General features: G+C 40.4%; 3 protein-coding genes across 8 annotated transcripts in view; 1 reads left to right on the forward strand and 2 right to left on the reverse strand.

Moving 5' to 3' along the window:
* lrrc45 (leucine rich repeat containing 45) overlaps positions 1 to 12,161 on the reverse strand; it is a 98,638-nt gene extending 86,477 nt beyond the window's left edge. The window contains exons 1-3 of one of the 5 annotated variants that reach the window (XM_088000603.1): positions 11,875 to 12,161; positions 4,228 to 4,514; positions 211 to 272 (exon numbers count right to left, since the gene is read on the reverse strand). In XM_088000603.1, coding sequence (XP_087856729.1) covers positions 211 to 272; positions 4,228 to 4,459 — 294 coding nt within the window. In that variant the 5' untranslated portion in view covers positions 4,460 to 4,514; positions 11,875 to 12,161. Of the gene's footprint in view, positions 1 to 210; positions 273 to 4,227; positions 4,515 to 11,059; positions 11,310 to 11,356; positions 11,469 to 11,874 lie in introns of those variants that run through there. The other 4 variants (XM_088000601.1, XM_088000605.1, XM_088000602.1 and 1 more) reach the window with 4 other exon arrangements.
* On the forward strand, positions 11,589 to 17,913 carry LOC122547292 (uncharacterized). Its single transcript, XM_043685940.2, has 3 exons — positions 11,589 to 12,168; positions 12,927 to 13,089; positions 13,945 to 17,913. The coding sequence occupies exons 1-3, from the start codon at positions 11,929 to 11,931 to the stop codon at positions 14,664 to 14,666; spliced, it is 1,125 nt and encodes a 374-aa protein (XP_043541875.1). The 5' UTR covers positions 11,589 to 11,928; the 3' UTR covers positions 14,667 to 17,913.
* A 2,497-nt stretch (positions 17,914 to 20,410) lies between these two features.
* The window catches only part of abca5 (ATP binding cassette subfamily A member 5), a 92,549-nt gene continuing 90,152 nt past the window's right edge, over positions 20,411 to 22,807 (reverse strand). For both annotated transcript variants that reach the window (XM_088000598.1, XM_088000599.1), the window contains exons 37-38: positions 22,676 to 22,731; positions 20,411 to 22,248 (exon numbers count right to left, since the gene is read on the reverse strand). In XM_088000598.1, coding sequence (XP_087856724.1) covers positions 22,147 to 22,248; positions 22,676 to 22,731 — 158 coding nt within the window. In that variant the 3' untranslated portion in view covers positions 20,411 to 22,146. The remainder of the gene's footprint in view (positions 22,249 to 22,675; positions 22,732 to 22,807) is intronic.

Below are 22,807 nucleotides of genomic sequence, written 5' to 3' on the forward strand. Positions count from 1 at the left end.
TGCTATTTTTGTGAACGTGACATAAATAGCATATAAAAAGGATAAGTTGATAGGATATTGAAATAAGTTTGCTGATGATCTCCACAGGACAGTATCAATTTTGGGATTTTTTGAAAAATACTCTTAATCCTCTACCCCTAAAATGTGCTGTTACGTTTCACTTTCTACTATCTCTTCTCATCTCCAGAATTCACACTAATAATACTTCACCTTCATGTCTAAAGTTTGGACTGTGGGGTTTGCACAGAGTCCGTACAACAGCAGTTTGGCGCCTACAAGAAAACAAAAAGCATTTAACATTTTGCACAAAGGATACTCAATACTGTTATTAAAGTCTACAAAAGGGCAAATGTGCAACAAGTCTTTTAGATTATTAAAGGTATTTTTTATTCTTGCCAATTTAATACATAATAAATTTATATATTTATATAATTGTGATTAAGCAAAATAATAAATTCCTTTTGACTCCTTGCCCTTTATCAGCCATGCACCTTCTCAAACCAAATGGGCAGGCAGGCAAGTTACTGAAAGCCCAAAGCCACTGGCTGTGTATTGCATGGATTCCTTAGGCCCTATAATATTTTTGTTTTCCATTCAGTATGAAGTACCTATTTTCATTGGGCACTGCACCATAGCATTACAGGGAGAATGTTTAATCCAAAACAGAAAAATAATGTATTTTAATACACTAAAACACCCAGCAGAAAATCCAAAAAATGTATCAAATCAGGATTGCCAAATGGAGAAAAGCTAAATTTCAAACAGGGCATCAATCAAGCAAAATTGGTTCCAACACTTTACAAATGCTGTAGATATGGGATTGTTATGAGCTAAGTTTTAAGTGCTTTATTTTTCAAATGGTATTATGTTAATAACCAACATTCTACTGACGCAACATGTGAAAGTTAATGATTTGAAGTGTTTTTAAATGCACTCAATTTTATGGAATGACAATGTACATAATCCATGATCCAATACAACAAGATATTTGGGAATTGGTCTCAAAGAGGGCAAGGGTCGTGGCCCTGCCCATAATTTCCAAAAATGAATATAACTAGTATGGTAGCAGGCCTGTTTCCTAAGCTTGTTGACAACGTGGCTCTCTCATTAGTAAAGCTGGAGTGTATGATCAGGAATGGACCGTTCAGCTCAACAAGCCTGTTCCCTCAATCAATTAAATCAGAAGAGATCTGTATCTAAACTCACTTAAAGTGGACTTCAAAAACTATTTATGATTGAGTTTTGAGAAGATTTGTAGCTCAGGTTGAGGTTCTGAATGTAGGTTTGCTCACTGAGCTGGAAGGTTCATTTCCAGACGTTTCATCACCCTACCAGTGGTCTCCAGGTGAAGCACTGTTGATAATTCCTGCTTTCTATTTATATGTTTGGGTTTCTTTGGGGTGGTGATGTCTTATCCTGTGGTGACATCATTTCCTGCTCTTTTTCTCAGGGGGTGGTAGATGGGGTCTAACTCGATGTGTTTGTTGATAGAGTTCCAGTTGGAATGCCATGCTTCTAAGAATTCTCATGTTTGGCTTGTCCTAGAATGGATGTGTTGTCCCAGTCAAAGTGGTGCCCTTCCTTATCTTTATGTAAGGATATTAGTGAGAGAGGGTGTTTTAAAAAATTCTCAAGGTCAGGTTCGTAGGAGAGTAGTCTGACACAGAACAAACGACCAAGAGGCGAGTCTGCTAGAATATGAGCATTTTATTCCCCGCAGCGTCGCCACAACCAGGTCTCATACTTACAACGGGTCTGGCTTATACTCACTCTACATGTTACCGGAACTGGGAGCCGTCAGTTCTCGTAGAGCGGTTGCCAACAACCCACGCTCGGCGGTTAAACGTAACCCCGGAGCAGACTCCCGGGTCTGGCTTATACTCACTCTACATGTTACCGGAACTGGGAGCCGTCAGTTCTCGTAGAGCGGTTGCCAACAACCCACGCTCGGCGGTTAAACGTAACCCCGGAGCAGACTCACCGAACTGGAGACTTTTCCAGCTGATATACTCTTTTCCAGATATAAACATTCATGTGAACAGCAGAGCAAGGCTAAAAAACACATTCCATTCTGGTTACATACAGATAAGAAGATTCACACGGGGAGGTGTGTAATAAGATTCACACGGGACTAAGCAACACCTCCATTCCGGTTAGATTCACACATGTATTGGGACATAATTTTTAACCGTTTCACCACACTCACCGAACTGGAGACTTTTCCAGCTGATATACTCTTTTCCAGATATAAACATTCATGTGAACAGCAGAGCAAGGCTAAAAAACACATTCCATTCTGGTTACATACAGATAAGAAGATTCACACGGGGAGGTGTGTAATAAGATTCACACGGGACTAAGCAACACCTCCATTCCGGTTAGATTCACACATGTATTGGGACATAATTTTTAACCGTTTCACCACAGAGGGTTATGTCGTTTTGTGGCTAGTTGATGTTCATGTATTCTGTTGGCTAGTTTTCAGCCTGTTTGTCCAATGTACCTTGCGCGGTATTTTGTAAATGACATTAGTTTTACTTGTTGTCTGTATAGGGTCTTTCAAGTTCATTAGCTGCTGTTTTAGTGTGTTTGTGGGCTACCGTGATGTCAAGGGGTCTGAGTGGTCTGGCAGTCATTTCCGAGATGTCTTTGATGTAGGAGAGAGTGGCTAGGGTTTCTGGATGCTTTTTGTCTGCTTGTTCGGGTACGTTGCTGAGAAATCGGTGGACTGTGCTCACTGGGTACCCGTTCCTCTGTGCTGCAGTGTGTGGTGGCTTGTTGGAATAATGTTCTGATGCAACTTCATTTGTGGATCACCCCAACATCCACAAACGAAGCTGTGGAAATGACTGCCAGACTACTCAGACCCTTTGGCATCATGGTAGCCCACAAACACACCAGCACACTAAAACAGCAGCTAATGAACTTGAAAATACCCTATACAGACAACAAGCAAAATTAATGTTATTTACAAAATACCATGCAAGGACTGTAACAAACACTACATTGGACAAACAGGCAGACAACTAGCCACCAGGATAAATGAACATCAACTAACCACAAAACAACATGACCCTCTCTCATTAGTATCCTTACATACAGATGAGGAAGGACACCACTTCGACTGGGGCAACACATCCATTCTAGGATAAGCCAAACAGAGACACGTATGAAAATTCCTAGAAGCAAGGCATTCCAATCAGAACTCTATCAACAAACACATCAAGTTAGACTCCATCTACCACCCCCTGAGAAAAAGGAAATGACATCGCCAACCCAAAGAAACCCAAACATATAAACAGAAAGCAGGAATTATCAAAAGTGCTTGGCCCGGATGCCCACTGAAGATGTTATCTAGTAGGGTGACGAAACGTCTGGAAATGAACCTTCCAGCTCAGCGAGTAAACCTACATCCAGAACTATTTCTGATACTAGTCTCCCAACTTTTGGCATATTTATTTGTCCAATCATCAATTCTCTCATCAGTTTGAAGCATGGTGATAAGGAATGGCTAATAACAAGAATTACCTTTATTTAGTTGGTAGCATTCTCACCTCAGAAATAGATAGTTGTGGATTCAAATTCTACTCCAGGATCTGAGCTCAAGTTCAGCTGACAGTTTAGTGAAATACAGAGAGTGCTCTAAAGTTAATCACGTAATTCTTAAATTCAGATATTAAACAAAGGTTGGTTGAGATGGCTGATAATTTTCATAATTCCACATCTAAATGAAACTATGAAGGATTGCAAACTCTTTTTGGAAAGATTGTCCCAGTGTCCTGGCCAGTACTTTTCTTTCATTGAATATCATGCAAAACAAAAGAGTCTTACATTTCATTATTATTTGGAGAATTTTGTTGCATATGTCTACATTGCAGGACCCTCTATTAAACAGAATTGTGCAAACTACTGGAATGTCACTCTCAAATCAGAACTGTTTTATAATTGCAAGTCTTCATTTTATACTTCTTAAAAGCCACTACTGTTAATTAATAAAAGAGAAATAATAACCACTTGTGGCTAAATTAGATGAAAAATCACGTAAGACCACACGACTAACTGAAATATTCTGTATTAATAAATAATACCTTGACCTTAGTCTGAGGAAGAGTAGACTGTATTCAATAGTGTGATATTTTTGTATGAATTTCCAGATTAGAACATTCCCTTAATTTTGTCACAAGTGTTTATCTCTTTGATGCAATTATCAACAGATGATTACTATACCTTCTTCACTTAGCATGCAGTCACAGAGGAGTATCTCTGTGAACACTATGTCATTCGCTAAAACTTTTCCCAGGACAGCACATGTGTCAACAGATAGAGACTGTGTGGAGACATCCAGCCTTTTCCTTAAGTTCCCATCACAATCATCATGTAATTGATTCAGAATACATTCCAGTGGCTCAATACTAGCTTCTTTACAAAGGCAAAGGTAAGTTCTCTTGAAATCATCCATAATTGAAATATCTGTCACATTTGAACTTGCTCCAGTCTTTCAACATAACATTAGTCTGTGAAAAACAGCAAAACAGCAAACATTATCAGCAGGATATTTTGACATCACTATATTGCCCGCTACTGCAAACCCTATACCATCCCTTGAGGAAGGATAGCAATTAATTAACTTCACACATTAGAAACAAGAAGCAAGAATGTTGCCTCAGCAACATATAGATGCACAATGCATTTTTAAAAACAATAGAACACAAATATCCAATGCAAGATTGCACTGATTACCTAACTTTAGGTGCACATTTATAGTTCAGCCAGGGTGTGGAATCTGTCCCACATTGTGCACATCTACAATCTGTAGAGTTTAAGAGGAGGTGGTAATATAGTGGCAATGTCACTGGCCCAAATGAATGTCTGGAGACACAATATTCAAATTTCATCACAGAGCTTGGAAGCTTGCAAACTTCATTACAGGGATTAATTCCAATGATGATTATTACATCGTCTTTATTTAGCAATCACAAAGGATTGTCTCTATGAATAATACATTACTAACACTTTTCCCAGGACAGCATACATCAACTGGGATAGACTATGTGGAGACATTCAGCCTTTTCCTCAAATTCCCATCACAACCATCATGCAATTGATCTAGAATATATTCCTGTAATTCAATTCAACGTTTTTTTGATGAAGGCAAAAGTCAGTCCCTGGAAATCACTCACAGTTGATAAATGGGACATTTTAACTTGCTCCAGTTAATGTAACTGTTTTTTCTGTAAAAAAGGATGATAAACAAGATTGTCCTGTGAGAAGAAATTGCAGAGATTGGCCTTGTACTCTTTACAGAAGAATGAGTGGTGATCACAACATTCTTAAAGGATTAGACAGGCAGATGCAGAAAGGATGTTTCTCCTGGCTAGATATCTACAACCAAGGGACAGATTCTCAGAACAAGGGGCAACATATTTCAGACGAAGAGGAGGAGGAATTTCTTCACTCAGATGGGTAGTGAATCTTTAGAATTCTTTGTCACGGGGATTGCTGAAGTTCAGTTATAGGCTCACAGAATAAAGGGAGAACTAGCCATTTGGATACAGAACTGGCTCAAAGGTGGTGGTGGAGGGTTGTTTTTCAGAATGGAGGCCTGTGACCAGTGGAGTGCCACAAGGATCGGTGCTGGGTCCTCTACTTTTTGACATTTACATAAATGATTTGGATGCGAGCATAAAAGGTACAGTTAGTAAGTTTGCAGATGACACCAAAATTGTAGGTGTAGTGGACAGCGAAGAAGGTTATCTCAGATTACAACAGGATCTTGATAAGATGTGGCAATGGGCTGAGAAGTGGCAGATGGAATTTAATTCAGATAAATGCGAGGTGCTGCATTTTGGAAAAGCAAATCTTAGCAGGACTTATACACTTAATGGTAAGGTCAAGAGAGTGTTGCTGAACAAAGAGACCTTGGAGTGCAGGTTCATAGCTCCTTGAAAGTGAAGTTGCAGGTAGATAGGATAGTGAAGAGGGTGTTTGGTATGCTTTCTTTTATTAGTCAGAGTACAGGAGTTGGGAGGTCAGGTTACAGCTGTACAGGACATAGGCCACTGTTGGAATATCGTGCAATTTTGGTCTTCTTCCTATCAGGAGGTTGTGAAACTTGAAAGGGTTCAGAAAAGATTTACAAGGATGTTGCCAGGGTTGGAGGATTTGAGCTACGGGGAGAGGCAGAACAGGCTGGGGCTGTTTTCCCTGGAACGTTGGAGGCCGAGAGGTGACCTTATAGAGGTTTACAAAATGATGAGGGGAATGGATAGGATAAATAGACAAAGTCTTTTCCCTGGGGTCGGGGAGTCCAGAACTAGAAGGCATAGGTTTAGCATGAGAGGGGAAAGATATAAAAGAGGTCTAAGGGGCAACTTTTTCACGCAGAGGATGGTACGTATATGGAATGAGCTGCCAGAGGAAGTGGTGGAGCCTGGTACAATTGCAACATTTGTGGGCGGCACGGTGGCACAGTGGTTAGCACTGCTGCCTCACAGCGCCAGAGACCCGGGTTCAATTCCTGCCTCAGGCGACTGACTGTGTGGAGTTTGCACATTCTCCCCGTGTCTGCGTGGGTTTCCTCCCACAGTCCAAAGATGTGCTGGTCAGGTGAATTGGCTATGCTAAATTGCCTGTAGTGTTAGGTAAAAGGGGTAAATGTAGGGGTATGGGTGGGTTGCGCTTCAGCGGGGCAGTGTGGACTTGTTGGGCCGAAGGGCCTGTTTCCACACTGTAAGTAATCTAATCTAATCTAAAAAGGCATTTGGATGGATATTTGAATAGGAAGGATTTGGAGGGATATGGGCCAGGTGCTGGCAGGTGGGACTAGATTGGGTTGGGATATCTGGTGAATTTACCTTGGCTAACCCTGGACACTATGTGCAATTTAGCATGACCAATCCACCTAACATGTACTGTGGGAAGAAATCGGAGTACCTATGCCGACATGAGGACAATGTGCAAACTCCACACAGTCAGCCTCCTGAGGGGGGAATTGAACCTGTGTCCCTGGCGCTGTGAGCCACCAATGCTACTCACTGAGCCACCGTGCCACCCCATTTATATTCCTGATAATGGTGCAAAATAATTTAAACTTTCTTACTAATCCCCACTCTAACTAGTCATGGATTGAATTATATGCAATTAATGATCTAATGACCAATTCAGTGCAAAATATTGTTCAAATAAATTTGTACCCTACCAATTTTTAGAGTAATGTGATGGGTTGCCCATTAGATTAGAGTTTGTAGTATATTTTCATTTTTTATTTCTTATACAACAGAATTTACATATTAACCTGCTGAATTTGATCTACAGCACATGTGTCTGATAGCATATTTTAACTGTAGTATTACCACCCGTAAGTCTTGGCTGATCATCCACCTCCGCATTCCTTTTCTGTATATCTTCATATCCTCCAAGATCATTAGTATCTAGAAATCTTATCAATTTCTATATTGAACATGCTCAATAGGACTATTTTCCTTGGACCATCAGAGGCTGAGGGGTGACCTTAGAGAAGTTTATAAAATCAAGGTTGTTTCCCCAGGGTAGGGGAATCTACATTAGAGGGCATAGGTTTAAGGTGAGAAGGGAATAATTTAAGAGGGACTTGAGGCACAATCTTTTCACGCAGAGGGTGGTGCATTTATGGAATGATCTGCCAGAGAAAGTGGTAGAGACTGGTAAGATTACAGCCATTAAAAGGCATCTGGATGGGTATATTAATAGGAAGGGCTTAGGATATGGGCCAAATGCTGGTAAATGGGACTGGCTTAGTGGGTTTTGAGAAGATTTGTAGCTCAGGTTGAGGTTCAGGATGCAGGTTTGCTCGCTGAGCTGGACGTTTTCAGACGTTTCGTCGCCATACTAGGTAACATCTTCAGTGAACCTCCAGATGAAGCATTGCTGGTGTTTCCTGCTTTCTATTTAAATGTTTGGGTTTCCTTGGGTTGTTGATGTAATTTTCTGTGGTGACATCATTACCTGTTCTTTTTCTCAGGGTGTGGTAAATGGGATCCAAGTCAATTCTAGGAATTGCGTGTCTCTGTTTGGCTTGTCCTGGGATGAATGTGTTGTCCCAGTCAAAGTGATGTCCTTCCTTACCTGTATGTAAAAATATTAGTGAGAGAGGGTCATGTCGTTTTGTGGCTAGTTGATGTTCACGTATCCTAGTGGCTAGTTTTCTGCCTGTTTGTCCAATGTAATGTTTGTTACAGGAGGAAAATAACAACAAACTGACATTCCTAGATGTCACAGTAGAGCGAAAAAGGAACTTCAAACCAGAGTCTACAGGAAAACAACACATATGGACCAAATATTGAACTGCAGAAACAATCATCCCAACATCCACAAACGATGCTGCATCAGAACATTATTTCAATGAGCCACCACAAACTGCAGCACAGAGGAACTACGCAGAGCAGAGGAAAATAGAGTATATTCAAAAATTTTGGGTACCCAATGAACACAGTCCGCCGATTTCTCAGCAACATACTTGATAAAGCCGACAAAACATGTCCAGAAACCCTAGCCTTCTGTAACCCTTCTCCCCTACGTCAAAGACATCTCGGAAATGACTGCCAGACTACTCCGATCCCTTGGCATCTTGGTACCCACAAACATACCAACACACTAAAACAGCAGCTAATGAACTTGAAAGACCCTACATAGAAACAAGCAAAATTAATGTCATTTACAAAATACCATGCAAGAACTGTAAAAACACTACATTGGACAAACAGGCAGACAACTAGCCACTAGGATAATTGAACATCAACTAGCCACAAAACAACATGACCCTTTCTCATAAGTATCCTTACATATAGATAAGGAAGAACACCACTTCGACTGGGGCAACACATCCATCCTAAGGTAAGCCAAACAGAGACACGCACGAGAATTCCTAGAAGCATAGCATTCCAATAGGAACACTATCAACAAACACATTGACTTGGATCCCATTTACCACCTCCTGAGAAATAGAATAGGAAAGGACATCACCACAGGAAAATACATCACCAACCCAAGGAAATCCAAACACATAAATAGAAAGCAGGAAACGCCAGCATTGCTTCGTCCGGAGGCTCACTGAAGATGTTACCTAGTATGGTGACGAAACATCTGAAAATGAACATTCCAGCTCAGCGAGCAAACCTACATCCAGGACTGAATTAATTTAGGATATCTGGTTGGCATGGACGGGTTGGACCGTAGGGTCTGTTTCCGTGCTGTACATCTCTATGACTCTATGAGATGTACAGCATGGAAACAGACCCTTTTGTCTGTTCAAGGTAAATTCACGATTACAGTGAGTGGGTTTGTGTGGGATGCTCTTTGGAAGGTTGGTGCAGACTCAATGGGATGAATAGCCTGCTTCTGCATTGTTGTTGTTGTGTTGCCATATTTTACTGGACCATGGAGAGAAGCAACTGGTGGCAATTTAACCTGAGGGCCACCAGACCTCAGGTGTGGGAAGAGGGTGAGAAGGAGAGTCCTTCATAGTAATAATCAAACCGGTGATTGGAACTGAACTCACACTGTTGGCATTACATGGCTCGGTAAACCAACAGTTGAAACTTTATTGCTGGAACAGCACAGCAGGTCAGGCAGCATCCAGGGAACAGGAGATTCGACGTTTCGGGCACAGGCCCTTCTTCAGGAATGACTGAAGAAGGGCCTGTGCCCGAAACGTCGAATCTCCTGTTCCCTGGATGCTGCCTGACCTGCTGTGCTGTTCCAGCAATAAAGTTTCAACTTTGATCTCCAGCATCTGCAGACCTCACTTTCTCCTCGGTAAACCAACAATCCAGCTAACTGAGTTAAATCGATTTCCTCTGCACTGTAGGGATGCTACAACAAAAAAAAATGTTTGTTACCTATTCCAATGCAAGCTAAGTTCATACATTGGTGTCGCAAAACTCTACTTGTTAAACTTCATACATCTAATTGATTATTATAAAGGTGGAAACCAAAGGGTGGAACGGTGACGCAGTGGTTAGCACTGCTACCTCACAGTGCGAGGGACCCGGGTTTGATTCCTGCTTCGGGCGACTGTGTGGAGTTTGTACATTCTCCCTTTGTCTGCATGGGTTTCCTCCAAAAATATGCAGGTCAGGTGAATTGGCAATGCTAAATTGCCCAGAGTGTTAGGTGCATTAGTCAGGGGGTAAATATAAAGTAGGGGAATGGGTCTGGGTGGTTTACTCTTTGGGGGGGGGGGGGGGGTCAGTGAGGATTTATTGGGCCGAAGAGCCTGTTTCCATACTGTAGGGAATCTAAGTCATTCCACACTACAAAACAGATGAGATATCTGATTGGATTCTGGGGTTACCTTCTGTGTATTTCTCATAGGTTGCTAGATAGACTCATATTACGAAGTAAACGCCACAGGACAGAACGGGTTAAAATTTTAAGAGTTGAATTACGATGTACTAACAGCGGCCTTACCAGCGCCAAAAAAATGAAAGAATTTTAAAATCAAGTAACATCTAGCGGGAAAAAAGGAGAAAATACGTACGAGGGAAAAAATAAAACGAAAGAAAGCAAAATACCGTGAGTGTCGGAAATCTGAAATGAGATCGCAGTTTTAAGAAGTCAGACATAGTAGAGAGAGAAACTTTTATGTCGACGAACTTCCACCAGAACAAAGCAACGGAGACCTTCGAAACGCTCTCGGGTATTTGACAGAAAGGCGAAAGTGAGGACTGCAGATGCTGGAGATCAGAGTGGTGCTGGAAAAGCACAGCAGGTCAGGCAGCACCCGAGGAGCAGGAAAATTGACATTTCGGGCAAAAGTTCTTCATTAGGATTGGAGCCCTGATGATGGGCTTTTCCAGCACCACTCTAATCTAGACTCTATTTGACAGAAAGTCGATATGTCAAGAGCAGCAGAATCGCACTCAACAAATTACAGTAACCACACAACCTGATAGAGTGAAGCACTCACTGGCCAAACTGCCCGGAAGTACAATAACGCCACAACCAAACTCTCCAGTGACGTGAACAGGTAAACCCGGCAGAAACCCGTCGCACTGGACTCATTTCTTTATTTTTCGTTTACCTTTAAACAATCGGTTCTGAACAACCGGAAGGCAAAAAGCAAAAAATGAAGTTTGGAGGAAGCGGTTCTCGGACGGTCAGGCTCAAGATTGCATAGCACCAGGTGAAGAGGTCACTCTCAATTCCGGCCATCGGTCTCCCCCGTTACCTGACAACAACACCGCGAGCTATTGTTTCACTGGCCGGAGGTGGTGCTAACTAAACCAACCAGCCGCCTCTGGCTGACACGGGTAAAATGACTGTTTGTGATCAGGATAAAGTCCATGTGTTTATGCTAACTTTCACCGCGGCCACTTACACTCTTCAGCCGCCGCCACCCTGTATCCATGCAGCAGCGCATTGTGGGAGACATGGAACCAACCGATCCAGACCGCGTGGGGGAGGGGGGACGTCCGCTGAGAATTATGGGGGCTGTAGTGTTCTTCGCCTTTGTCGCGGCGGCACAGTCTGTGACGAGACTACATTGACCGGCAGGCACTGCGCCACCGACCTGGGTCATCTCGGAGGTTATAACGGAAAAAACAGACAACGGACCTGGGATAACGTTGCTATATGGCTCACTCGCTTCCTCACGAAATGTCTAAAGAAAGATTATAACGCTGCGAAATCGAAAGAGGAAAAAAAACATTAATTTATTTTGACGCGCATATAGACATGAAACCGCATAAGCTTTTCAAACGTGCCGATTGTGAGAAAACGATCATCCTGATGCAAAATACGTTTGTACATGGCTCGTCAGCCATGCAGTGATTTTTATTCGTTGTCCCTTTTTCTCCTCCCCCTCCTTAAAACAAATTTTAAACCCTCTTTCCCCACCTTAAAGTGGAAAAAGTTTCCTCTCCTTTTAATTGAAGGGAGAACATTCACAAAATGGTAGACAGGAGGATTCGGAAAGCTCGCTTCAGCAGCCGGGACCTGTGCGCCCTGGTGGATGCGGTGATGGAAAGACGGGAGGATCTCTTTGGCCGGGGAGGTGACCCTCCTGACGCGCAGAGAAGGAGGAGGGATGCTTGGCAATACGTGACGGAGAGGGTCAATGCAGTTTCCGGAACCCACAGGACCTGGGAGGAAGTTCGCAAGAAGGTCCACGATCTGAAGAAAAGCACAAAGGTGAGATGTGAAAAACCACAGCCACGCAGGAGGCCAGACAGTAAATGCTGACATGGTACGATTGTGGCAATCAGGAATGCAAAATCATGAGGGGCATGAATAGGGTAAATAGACACGGTCTTTTTCCTGGGTGGCGGAGTCGAGAACCACAGGACATAAGTTTACGGTGAGAGGGAAACGATTTAAAAGGGACGTCACGGCTAACCTTTTCACACAGAGGGTGGTAAGTGTATGGAATGAGCTGCCAGAGGAAGTGGTGGAGGCTGGTACAATTACAACATTTAAAAGGCATATGGATGGATATATGAATAGATATACACCAATTGCTGGCAAATGGGGTTCTAGATAATTTAGAACCAGTTAGACTGAAGCACCTGTTTCGTGCTGTACATTTCAGTGACTCTATAAAAGTTGCACTGTTTAGAGAAATATCAGCCACAAGTAAGAGATGTGCATGCCAGTTGAATCAACCAGCTTATGTTGCTGTCTGGCACTGTAGTTTCTTAGCTGAAAATGTGTTGGAAAAGCGTAGCAGGTCAGGCGACATTCAAGGAGCTGGAGAATCGACATTTCGGGCATGAGCCCTTCTCCAGGCTCATGCCTGAAACGTCGATTCTCCTGCTCCTTGGATGCTGCCTGACCTGTGTTTTTCCAGCAACACATTTTCAGCTCTGATCTCCAGCATCTGCAGTCCTCACTTTCCACTGTAGTTTCTTAGTCTAGTTTCTTTTTTTTAGATGTAATGTTTTGTTTTAAAGGAAAAACTTGCTTATAATCGAAGATCATGGCAAGCAGCGGGTGGTGAGCCCTCAGATGTCAAGACATTGACGGAATTTGAAAATGATATGATTGTTGTACTTGGGAAGGAAAGTCTTGAAGGTCTTCAGCCTGTGGATATTGGTACCATTACAAGATGTGTTCGTAAGTATTATATGATAGTCATAGAAATATACAGCATGGAAATAGACCCTTTGGTCCAATTCGTCCATTCTGATGAGATATCCTAACCTAACCTAGTCCCATTTGCCAGCACCTGGCCCATATCCCACTAAGCCGTTTTTATTCGTATACCCATCCAGATGACTTTTGAATGCTCTCAATGTACCAGCCTCCACCACTTCCTGTGGCAGCTCATTCCATACACACACCACCCTCTGTGTGGAAAAAGTTGCCCCTGAGGTCCCTTTTATATCTTTGCCCTCTCACTCTAAACCTATACCCTCTAGTTCTGAACTCCCCCACCCCAGGGAAAAGACCTTGTCTATTTATCCTATCCATGCCCCTCATGATTTTATAAACCTATATAAGGTCACCCCTCAGCCTCTGATGCTCCAGAGAAAATAGCTCCAGCCTATTAAGTCTCTCCCTGTAGCTCAAATCCTCCAACCCTGGCAACATTCTTGTAAATCTTTTCTGAACCCTTTCAAGTTTCACAACATCCTACTGATAGGAAGACCAGAATTGCACGCAATATTCCAAAATTGGCCTAACCAATATCCTGTACAGTCGCAATCTGACCTCCCAACTTCCTACAAAGGAAAGCGTACCAAATGCCTTATTCACTATCCTATCTACCTGTGACTCTACCTTCAATGAACTATGAACCTGCACTCCAAGGTCCCTTTGTTCAGCAACACTCGCCAGTTCAGATCTTCTGTGATTTGTACCAAATGTTAAATGAGTAGGTCTAACATATCAGCAGATTATTTTGTATAAATATCAGTGAGCTTGTTGATACATTTGGGTTTACTTGATCTGTTTTTCTGTCCTCAAAAGCACAAAACGAACACTGTGGACAGCAAGTAATATCACAAGAGCAACATACATTTGCATGCCGCTTGTCACCAATACCGCTTGAAACAGATAATAGCATAGAAACATCTCTGGTTCAAGGTATAAAGGATGAAAATCAGGAAACGCCAAGTGAGTCCCTCAGCACTAGTGATGAATGGGAAGAAGTGGTGGTGGGTGATGAGGGAACAACTGTTGCAGCCTGGAGACCCATCATGATAAGTGCCCCAACTCAGTTAGATGCAGTTACAGACCTTAATGGGCCTGCTTTCAAACGGAGGCTGTTAGAGCATGGAGCCCGTGTTGAACAGTCACTAGCTTTTATGCACACCACTTTGGAAGATGGTATGGTTAGGTTGGATCAGCGGCTGTCCTCAATGCAATCTGCCATTGAGCAGATGGCAACACCAGTGACAGCTGCAGTAGAAAACTCACTTATGCAAGCTGTCGGCAATGCAGGAGCATCTCTTGTGAATGTTCACAGTATTGCTATGGAAGCTTTAGGGTCAAAACTTAAGGAAGCAGTTGTGGCTGGCTTTGATTCACTTGGACAGCAATTACATGGAACTATGAGAGAAGGAATTAAAAATCTAATTGAAACGCAGTGTTCTACATTTTTGCAGCTGATTGCATATTGTGAGGAGAAGCCCTCCAGTAGTGGCACAAGTGAAGTTAAGGCAGTTGACACTCCTGTTACCACGAGCTGACAGTTATCACTGCCAGTTCTGTGCCAGCATACGTCTTTGCACAAGTACCATGGTAACAAGTAAGCTGACAAAATTGAAATAAAGCCTGATGAAGGGCTTTTGCCCGAAACGTTGATTTTCCTGCTCCTCAGATGCTGCCTGACCTGCTGTACTTTTCCAGCACCACTCTAATGTTGACTCTGATCTCCAGCATCTGCAGTCCTCATTTTCGCAAAATTGAAATAAAGCCTTCTTATCGTTGTATTCTTTTAATATATAAAAGGTCTGCTGTACTTTGAAAATAGCTGTAGGAATCACTGTTTTCTCAGTTATCATGTTCTATTTTGGAGTTACCTTTGAATGGTGCTTCGAATCTAATCAAGGACACACACAATTGGAAAAGATGTAGGGCATTAAACCTTTTTGAGTCAATTTCACTATTCATTATAAACCTGACTGATCTGATTGAGGCCTGAATTTTACGTTGTAGTTCCCTGCTCCCCCGTCAAACACTCCCTTGTTAATCAAGTCTGTCCAACTCCGCTTTGTGTGTTCAGTGATCCATCTTGCACTGCTCACTGCAGAAGATAATTTCAAACATTAATGACCCTCAGAGAAGTAATTCCTCCCCCTCTGTGTTTTAAATGGGGGACCCCGTATTTTAAAATTGTGGCCTATATATTTCTTCATCCCCAAAAAGGGGGAAATTCCTCTCAGCATCTATCCTGTCAAACTCAGAATCTTATTGAAATATAAATGATCATCTCTCACGCTTCTGAACTCAAGTGAATATAGCCTCAGCCTTCCCTTCATCCCATGAATTAGCCTTGTGAATCACCTCTGAAATGTTTTCAAACTATGTCCCTCCTTAAGTAAGGAGCCGAAACTGTACAAAGTTCTCTAGTCTGGTCTCACCAGTGCCCTGTATGGATGTAGTAAGACTTTTATGCTCCTTCCCTCTCACAATAATGGCTAATATTCCATTTGCCTTCCTAATTACTTAGTGTATTTGCATGTTGACCTTTTGTGATTTATGTACAAGGATACTCTGAATTAATGCTCATATTCATTTAAAAGATGACTCAATAATTGGTGTTATAATTGTGTGATGTAAAATCTCTGTTTGGTTGTACTTAAAAATATTCATGCCTTTTAGGCTGTGGATAGATTAACCTTTGAGAATAGTATCCACATATTTGTGTATTTACTATTAAACTCTGATGTGGCAATCTGCTAAACTTGTGCCATTTGCTAATTTTAGGCTGGCATGAACACTATCCTGTTTTGGGCAAACTCAATTGTTATCACCAAGCATATCCTTAAAAATGCATCAAGAGAAACTGTAACTCAAATCTCCAGTCATGAAATCCTGTTAAAACTTGAAAAATAGCACATGCAAGAGTTACTGCTTTAAAAGAATTTAATGAGTTTTAAAAACAGTAAAAAGGCTACTTTCCAAATGTTGCAGGGGCAGATCCATTTTAATGTCTCGTAACCAGCCTCAAGAACATACTTGATTTTTAAGATTGTGTAGTATTAAACTAAAAATGTTTGTGAATTTAATTTTATAAATAAATATTATAGCTAATTTCACTTGTAAAATACTTGTCCTGTGTTTGATATTTTACCATTTTGAGGAGACTGAAACTATGAACGATCAGAAAAGTGTTCTAATGTGTTTTTCTCATTTAGGATAAATTGTTAATTAAATTGTTGAACAAATTCTGCAAAAAACGTCTTTAAATGATAACGATCATGGGATGAGACAAAGATCCATTCATAGGAATTGGACTAAACCTTTTTGAAGAGAAAAGGTTTTTTTAACTGTAACAAATGCTCAAAAATAGTTCTATTTATGCATTTTCTTCAAGGAGTCTGTGATTTTAATATTTTCTATAAATTTGAACAGGTAGTGCAGTCAACAATGAAATTAGATTCAGAATAACAAACATTGTGTTGTATACAGAAAACACAACCATACCAATAAACCTTGGAGCATGAATGTATTATTCTTGTATGTACCTTATGAAATATTACAATGGCTTCATTTTGACTGAAAGGCAGCATAAGCATTCTGAAGTAGTACAAGGACAAAAACTATGAAAGCTTGAAAACAGAATTTGTGGACTTGGGTGTTAGATTAAAAAGTAGGGCCTCTCTAGGATTACTTAGGTGCACATCAGGCAACTTTTAATCACATTACTTCCTCTTCTACATTTTCTTTAATATTGTGTTCCTGGCTCACTATTCTCTTGATTTCAAACACTTTTCAATTACATTATATCTATCTTCAGTGGAAAATAGAAAGAAAGATTGATGGACGCCTCTTGCATTTCCTTGTACATTTGTCTTTGCCTCGTATGTATGTTTACGTTTGCAAACTTTGGCCATGTATAAAAGCCCTTGCAATCTATATATGCTAGTGTACTCATTTTATTTTGTTCCTCTGTCATTTTGTTGGTTATCCTTTGTTGATTTTTTAAAAATCCTCCCAATGTTCTGACTTCCTACACTTTTCTATAGTTTCTATAGACTACATGGGATGAGAGATGACCTGGTTAGAAATTAGTAATAAAGGGTTTTAATAGTATGTACCCCAGTACAGTTAACCAAAATGTGATTAAGGTATTTGTAAGTGATTTCAAATTTATTGGAAGTGAATTTTCCCAACTCTTGAACGATGTGGGCAACAGTGAGTCAGTTTGGAAAACAGGTGAGATCGGAAAAATGAGATTAGCAACACTGAGAAAAAGCATTCCTATTTTCTACAAAGCTTGAACAGTGAGGTGAGAATCTTGCGAGTGAGCTACAATGGATCTATTTGCATTCATTTAGATCTCCTTCTCTCATAAATGAAATTTGCTGTTCTCCTATGCAGTGGAGAGAAACTAGATGGTGACAACTTATGGGTAGTTATCTGGTAGCTGCAGCTTGCCATTTCCATCTCTAAGCCTCCATATTGGACAGCAGTCCCCAATACCTAAGAGCACACTCCATGTACAAAGACTGCCTACCCCTCCCAAGAGGTTGACATCAGACAGGCACCAACCATACATCTGATTCACTTGGAGATTAATTATCAACTTCAATATTGCATGTAGTACATCAACATGTATTATAATACTAGTGCTGGGCCACTTACTGCAAAGAGACAAACACCTGTCTCATGGATTGAAGCAGGGAGCATTTTAGCGCTCTTAATATTTCAGTACACATTCCCTTTGCACCTACTTGGACACTCTCACCATCTCTGCTATGTCTTGTTCTGTCTTTTGGTACATTGCTGCCTCATTCAGAAATTACAGGCTCACAATCTTTCTGTTGTCTCTCACCTTTTAGTGCAGATGCAAAGCAAGGTAGGCTTGTCAAAGTTGTCAGCAGTGATCAGTCAAAGAGGTGGACATGTTGCTGATGATATCATGCTATGTCAGTATCACACCTATAGCATGTGTCAGCAGCTTATGCAGCAAACAAATTGCACAGGCTTCAACCAAATGTCCACATCACTAAGAATTAAGGCGATTCAAGCTTATGGAGACTGTCTTCAGTCAGGAGGCACAGTAAGTGAAGGACATTTTCTGAATTCAATCCAGGAGGCTTGGACACGGTCAGCTGAACATTTGAGGTATCCACCAGAGGTTACTAGAGAATTGACTACAGACAGTCCTGCAGGTTCAATGCAACCAATCCTAAAATTAGCATTAACTCGTTTGGAGAGTCAGTCAGGGTCTGGTCACATCAATCAGGGCTGTTTTCCCATTCAGCTAGAGGGGTGGGGTGCAGTTAGTCCAGGGAGTGTTTTAACTGAAAGTCAAGAGTAGTTTTTCAGGGCAAGCTTTGGTTCAGTTGTGGGAATCAAATAAAGCATCCTGGGATTCAAAGGGGATAGTAATTGTGAAATGGGGTAACTCAACATATAAGACTGAGGCAAGAGAGCTGGGAAGGGCAAGATGTACTGCAGGAAATGATTGGCAGCTGCCACCACTCTGGCTTTGGTAGTGGAGGCCTTTGCATTACTATCTTCATTATGACGAGGGGGATCAGGGAGTAAACTGAGGAAATGAGTAGCAATGTTTAAGGAGCGTGCAGCAGACAAAAATAATTTGGGGAATAGTGATGACCAGTTTGATACGCAGATTGAGTGGGATGTTGGGAAAATCAAAGTCAGTGGTGTTAACATGGTTCATATGTGAGGCAGCAAGGAACATAACTGGGTACCAAATCCCATTTATCTAGCAGAGCTAGGGCAAATGTCACAACTGTGCAGGGCAAACTCCACCTAGACAGTGCTCATCTGGATGTGCAACAGCCTCTTAAAAACGACACTGGGATGCTGGTTCACGCAAAATCTAGGCAAATTCTTCCAGCTATGGCAAATGGAAAAATCTGTTTAGCATGAGATTTCATAAAATTGACAGAACCAAAAGAAAAATAAGACCCTGAAGGGATTTCCTTTAATGCAAAAGGTCTAAGTAACATATAATTGTTCAAGATGGCAGATGTATAGGGGTCCTGAGCCCAGAGTTTGTCAACTCCCACCACTTTTCTTATTTTTTATCTCTCTTTTAAAGTTTTCCTTTTCTCTCTACTTACCTTATGGAGGGAGCTCCGGTCGTGGCTAGGGCCCAGAGCGGGGACTTTGGCAACTGGCCACAAGGTGGTTGGTGTGTCTGGGCAGAACTCTGGCGATCAACAGTATTGTGGAAGAAGCTGGTTGCCTGGAGCAGCACGGGATTCTGGCAGGGTGGGTGGTGAGTCCAGATGGCGGTCAGCGGCGAGATGGCAGTGTGGAGGCACAGGGACAGAGAGCTCCAGCCCAGCATGGGGGAGAGAGAATGGCAGTCAGTAGCAAAACGGCAGTGCGGTAGCACTGAGATTGAGCCTAGTATGGAGAAAGAGAACAAACCTGCACGTGGAAAGCCCAGTGCACCGACTGCAGGTCCATGGCTAAAGGAGGACTGTAATTTGGAACTTTTAACTTCATTTCTGATTTACTATATTTTAATAAGAACTGCAATGTTGAACTTTTTGACTTATTTCTTTATTTTTCTACTTTTACCTAAGATTTTGTGCCTTGGTATCTTTGTATCCAAGATGGCACCATGAATAGTGACACTGTAAACTTTTCACTGTACTCCTGTATTACTGTTCTTGAATTCATGTGACACTAAAACCTAATTCTAATTATATAGACAAAATAATGATAATTACAGGTTTATATTAACAGGATTTGGATTTAAGTACAATTGTTGCCAGCTATGATCTTATTGCCTATCAGGGTGTTAAAACTTAACAGTTTGCTTTATTTGAATCAAACCAATCACTTTGAAGAGGAGGTCAAAGGGGTTATTGTCATAAATTTAATTGAGTTCTTTAAAATCACATCGGTATCCCCTTCAAACCCCTAAGTGCTACACTTTTGTGAAGTCCATCTTTTGCAGGAAATCAATCCCTCCCAAATGCAAAACTCTATCAAATATCTTATAAAGAATTTCAAAGTTATTTATCAAATATATCGGGACCATTTGATAATTAATGTACCTTTGGAATGGCACACAATGCAAAGCCCCCAGCTAAATAAATGGAAAAATGTTTATGTGTTTTTTATCAAAATAAATTCAGCTGACCTTTGAAGCATTTGTCTAAAATACTCAATAAACGAGATATAATTTTCAGAATTGGTCTGCTCCAATTATTTTAGCTCATAATTAATTAACTGAATTACACTAGCAGAATTGACAAGAAATGACAGTTCTGGCATTGAATATTTTGAAACAGTAACTTTAATCATGTTGCTCATAACCAATCCTTCCCTGCTTTTTCATATTTTGCATATTTTTAATTGACATCTAAAAGGCAAGAAAGCAATAGTTGCACATTGAATTATAAAATTAAAAACAAAGTTACACAATACACTGCTCGTTTACACTAAATAACACTCAAACATTAGCATTCCAAACTAAAAGGCATAAAACACCCAAAACAAACAAAAGGTGTACAAGTTGCACAGTGCAAAGTGATTATAAAATCTTATTTAGTGGTAATATACCAGTTGGTCTTTATTAATGAAATACAGCAAAGTACCACTCAGATGTGATTGCTGATGCTAAGAAAAGTTACTTCCTGATAATTTCTGTTCTAGTGAGATCCCCACTTTGAAAATGTTGGCGATAATTTATGTTGTGCTACAGCTTTTGGAAAGCAATTTGCTTGAAGCTGACAAAAATGTAGCTAGTTTGCAAGAGACTGGCAATTGACTAATTTAGTGTCTTGCTGTCTGTATTGTGGTAGCTACTTCTGGTTCTTTCAAAAAAGGAATGATGGGACAGAGTGATTGGTCTGATGTTTTTTCTTTAAAAACAGTCCACAGTCAATGACATGTTATAGCACATACTATATTTGACATTCTTCCAGCATGCGTGCAGTATAATGTAAAGCAGATTCTGATGAATGGCTTAGTATGATTAAGAAGCCATAAAGGCAATAAATACCACAGAATGCTCATTTTTCTTGTACCTTTGGGATGAATTACACATAATATTCTGGTTATAAGATTTAAAAAATGAAACATTATATTTCAAATAATTTGTAAATGTTGAAGGCTGAGATGAAATCCATTGTGGATTCATTTTAAAAGGAGATCTAAAGGATGGTAGTAATTGTTACAAATATGACCTGTTAAATCCTGGATTTATGATTAATATAGGTCAACATCCATTCCTTTTTAAACCATGAAAATATTGTGTGTTCAAGCCAAGATTTTTAAAGATGCAAAAGTATACAAAAGTAATATCACAATGTAATAATAAATAATTTTTTAACCAACTCCACTACTTTGGAAACAAATCTACTTGTTATCCAGTAAAAAGTTACGGCCTTAAAATGTTCACTTTTTTCTAGGTGTATATGTTAGAAATGCATGAACTGAAGCTTCAGCAAATCAGAAAGACAAATGCCTTCACATTGTCAGATCTGGTTTTAAAATATGGCTTTAGTTGTCAGTGTCAATAGTGAAAAGGTGAGAATGCCATGTACAATACACCCTGTTGAAAGTCACTGGTACAGTTAATGTACAAATAGAAGGAATTTGTATATTAAAGGCATTGTTATAACAAATTAAGGAAATGGTTACTGCCATGAATGTGTATTAATACATGTGTATTGATATCCTAACTCCAATTTAAAAAAAGGTAAACAAAAACAACATTTTCAGTAACTTCCAGCATTGTTGTCAAGTACAAACAGTTGTAAATGTAGGTACATAACTCTCTTTTGCACTTCCTTTTCACCTTGTTTATGCCACTGAGAGTCTTGATAAATATCAGTTCAGGCACAGCTAATTAGGCTGTTCTCACTATATTCCTCAATTGGTGCAGTATCCCATCAAAATGTTATAGGCAGTGCTTCAGCAATCAATCAAGAAATCTGAATTAATAAAGATCAACTGAATAATATATTGAGGTTTCCCTGTTATAAGGCAGTAGAACAACTCTGAACCTCTTTAACATTCATTTTGTTGAAGCTGCTGCCATCGAAAGCTTGTATCCAAGGTTTTATAATCCTCTTCATTATTTTCTTGTTCTTTAGCAAACTGCATGAAAACCTGAATCACATTAAAGGAGAGTCATTGTTACACATGATATATAAAAGGATTGTGCATCAAGTAGACCTTCAAAACAAACCAAGTTTTGAATGAAATGTAATCTGTACTCTTCCACAGAAAGTTGTCTTTTCAAATCCCACATCTGATCAGATTGATCCAATGAAAAAATTATTTGAATACCAATTTGAAAGTGACTACTAGCAACAACACATTGTCAACCTTGTTGATTCTGAAAACCTCAAGAGAGAAAGTGTCAGGAGGAGTTGTAGGCAAAATGCATAAGTAACAATATAGATTTTCAGAATTCCATTTTAACCGTTAGTTATAAATGAAACATTGATAGTTATTCTGGTGTTTGTGAAAGATAGAATTAAAAAGGAACTGCATCTCATAAATCTCACGCATATATAAAAAAAATTTACTATACCTGTTCCAGTGTGGACTGCGAGAAACTATATTCTTCGATATCAAAACTGTGTTTGGCTGTAAACAATGAATATTAGTTACTGCTGGGAATGCGAATTCAGAATTATGGACAGCTAAACCTATTAAATACTGA

This window comes from Chiloscyllium plagiosum, unplaced genomic scaffold (assembly GCF_037043375.1).
Source record: "Chiloscyllium plagiosum isolate Xiang-an unplaced genomic scaffold, Cpla_swu_hap1 HiC_scaffold_25, whole genome shotgun sequence".
NCBI classification, from domain to species: Eukaryota; Metazoa; Chordata; class Chondrichthyes; order Orectolobiformes; family Hemiscylliidae; genus Chiloscyllium; species Chiloscyllium plagiosum.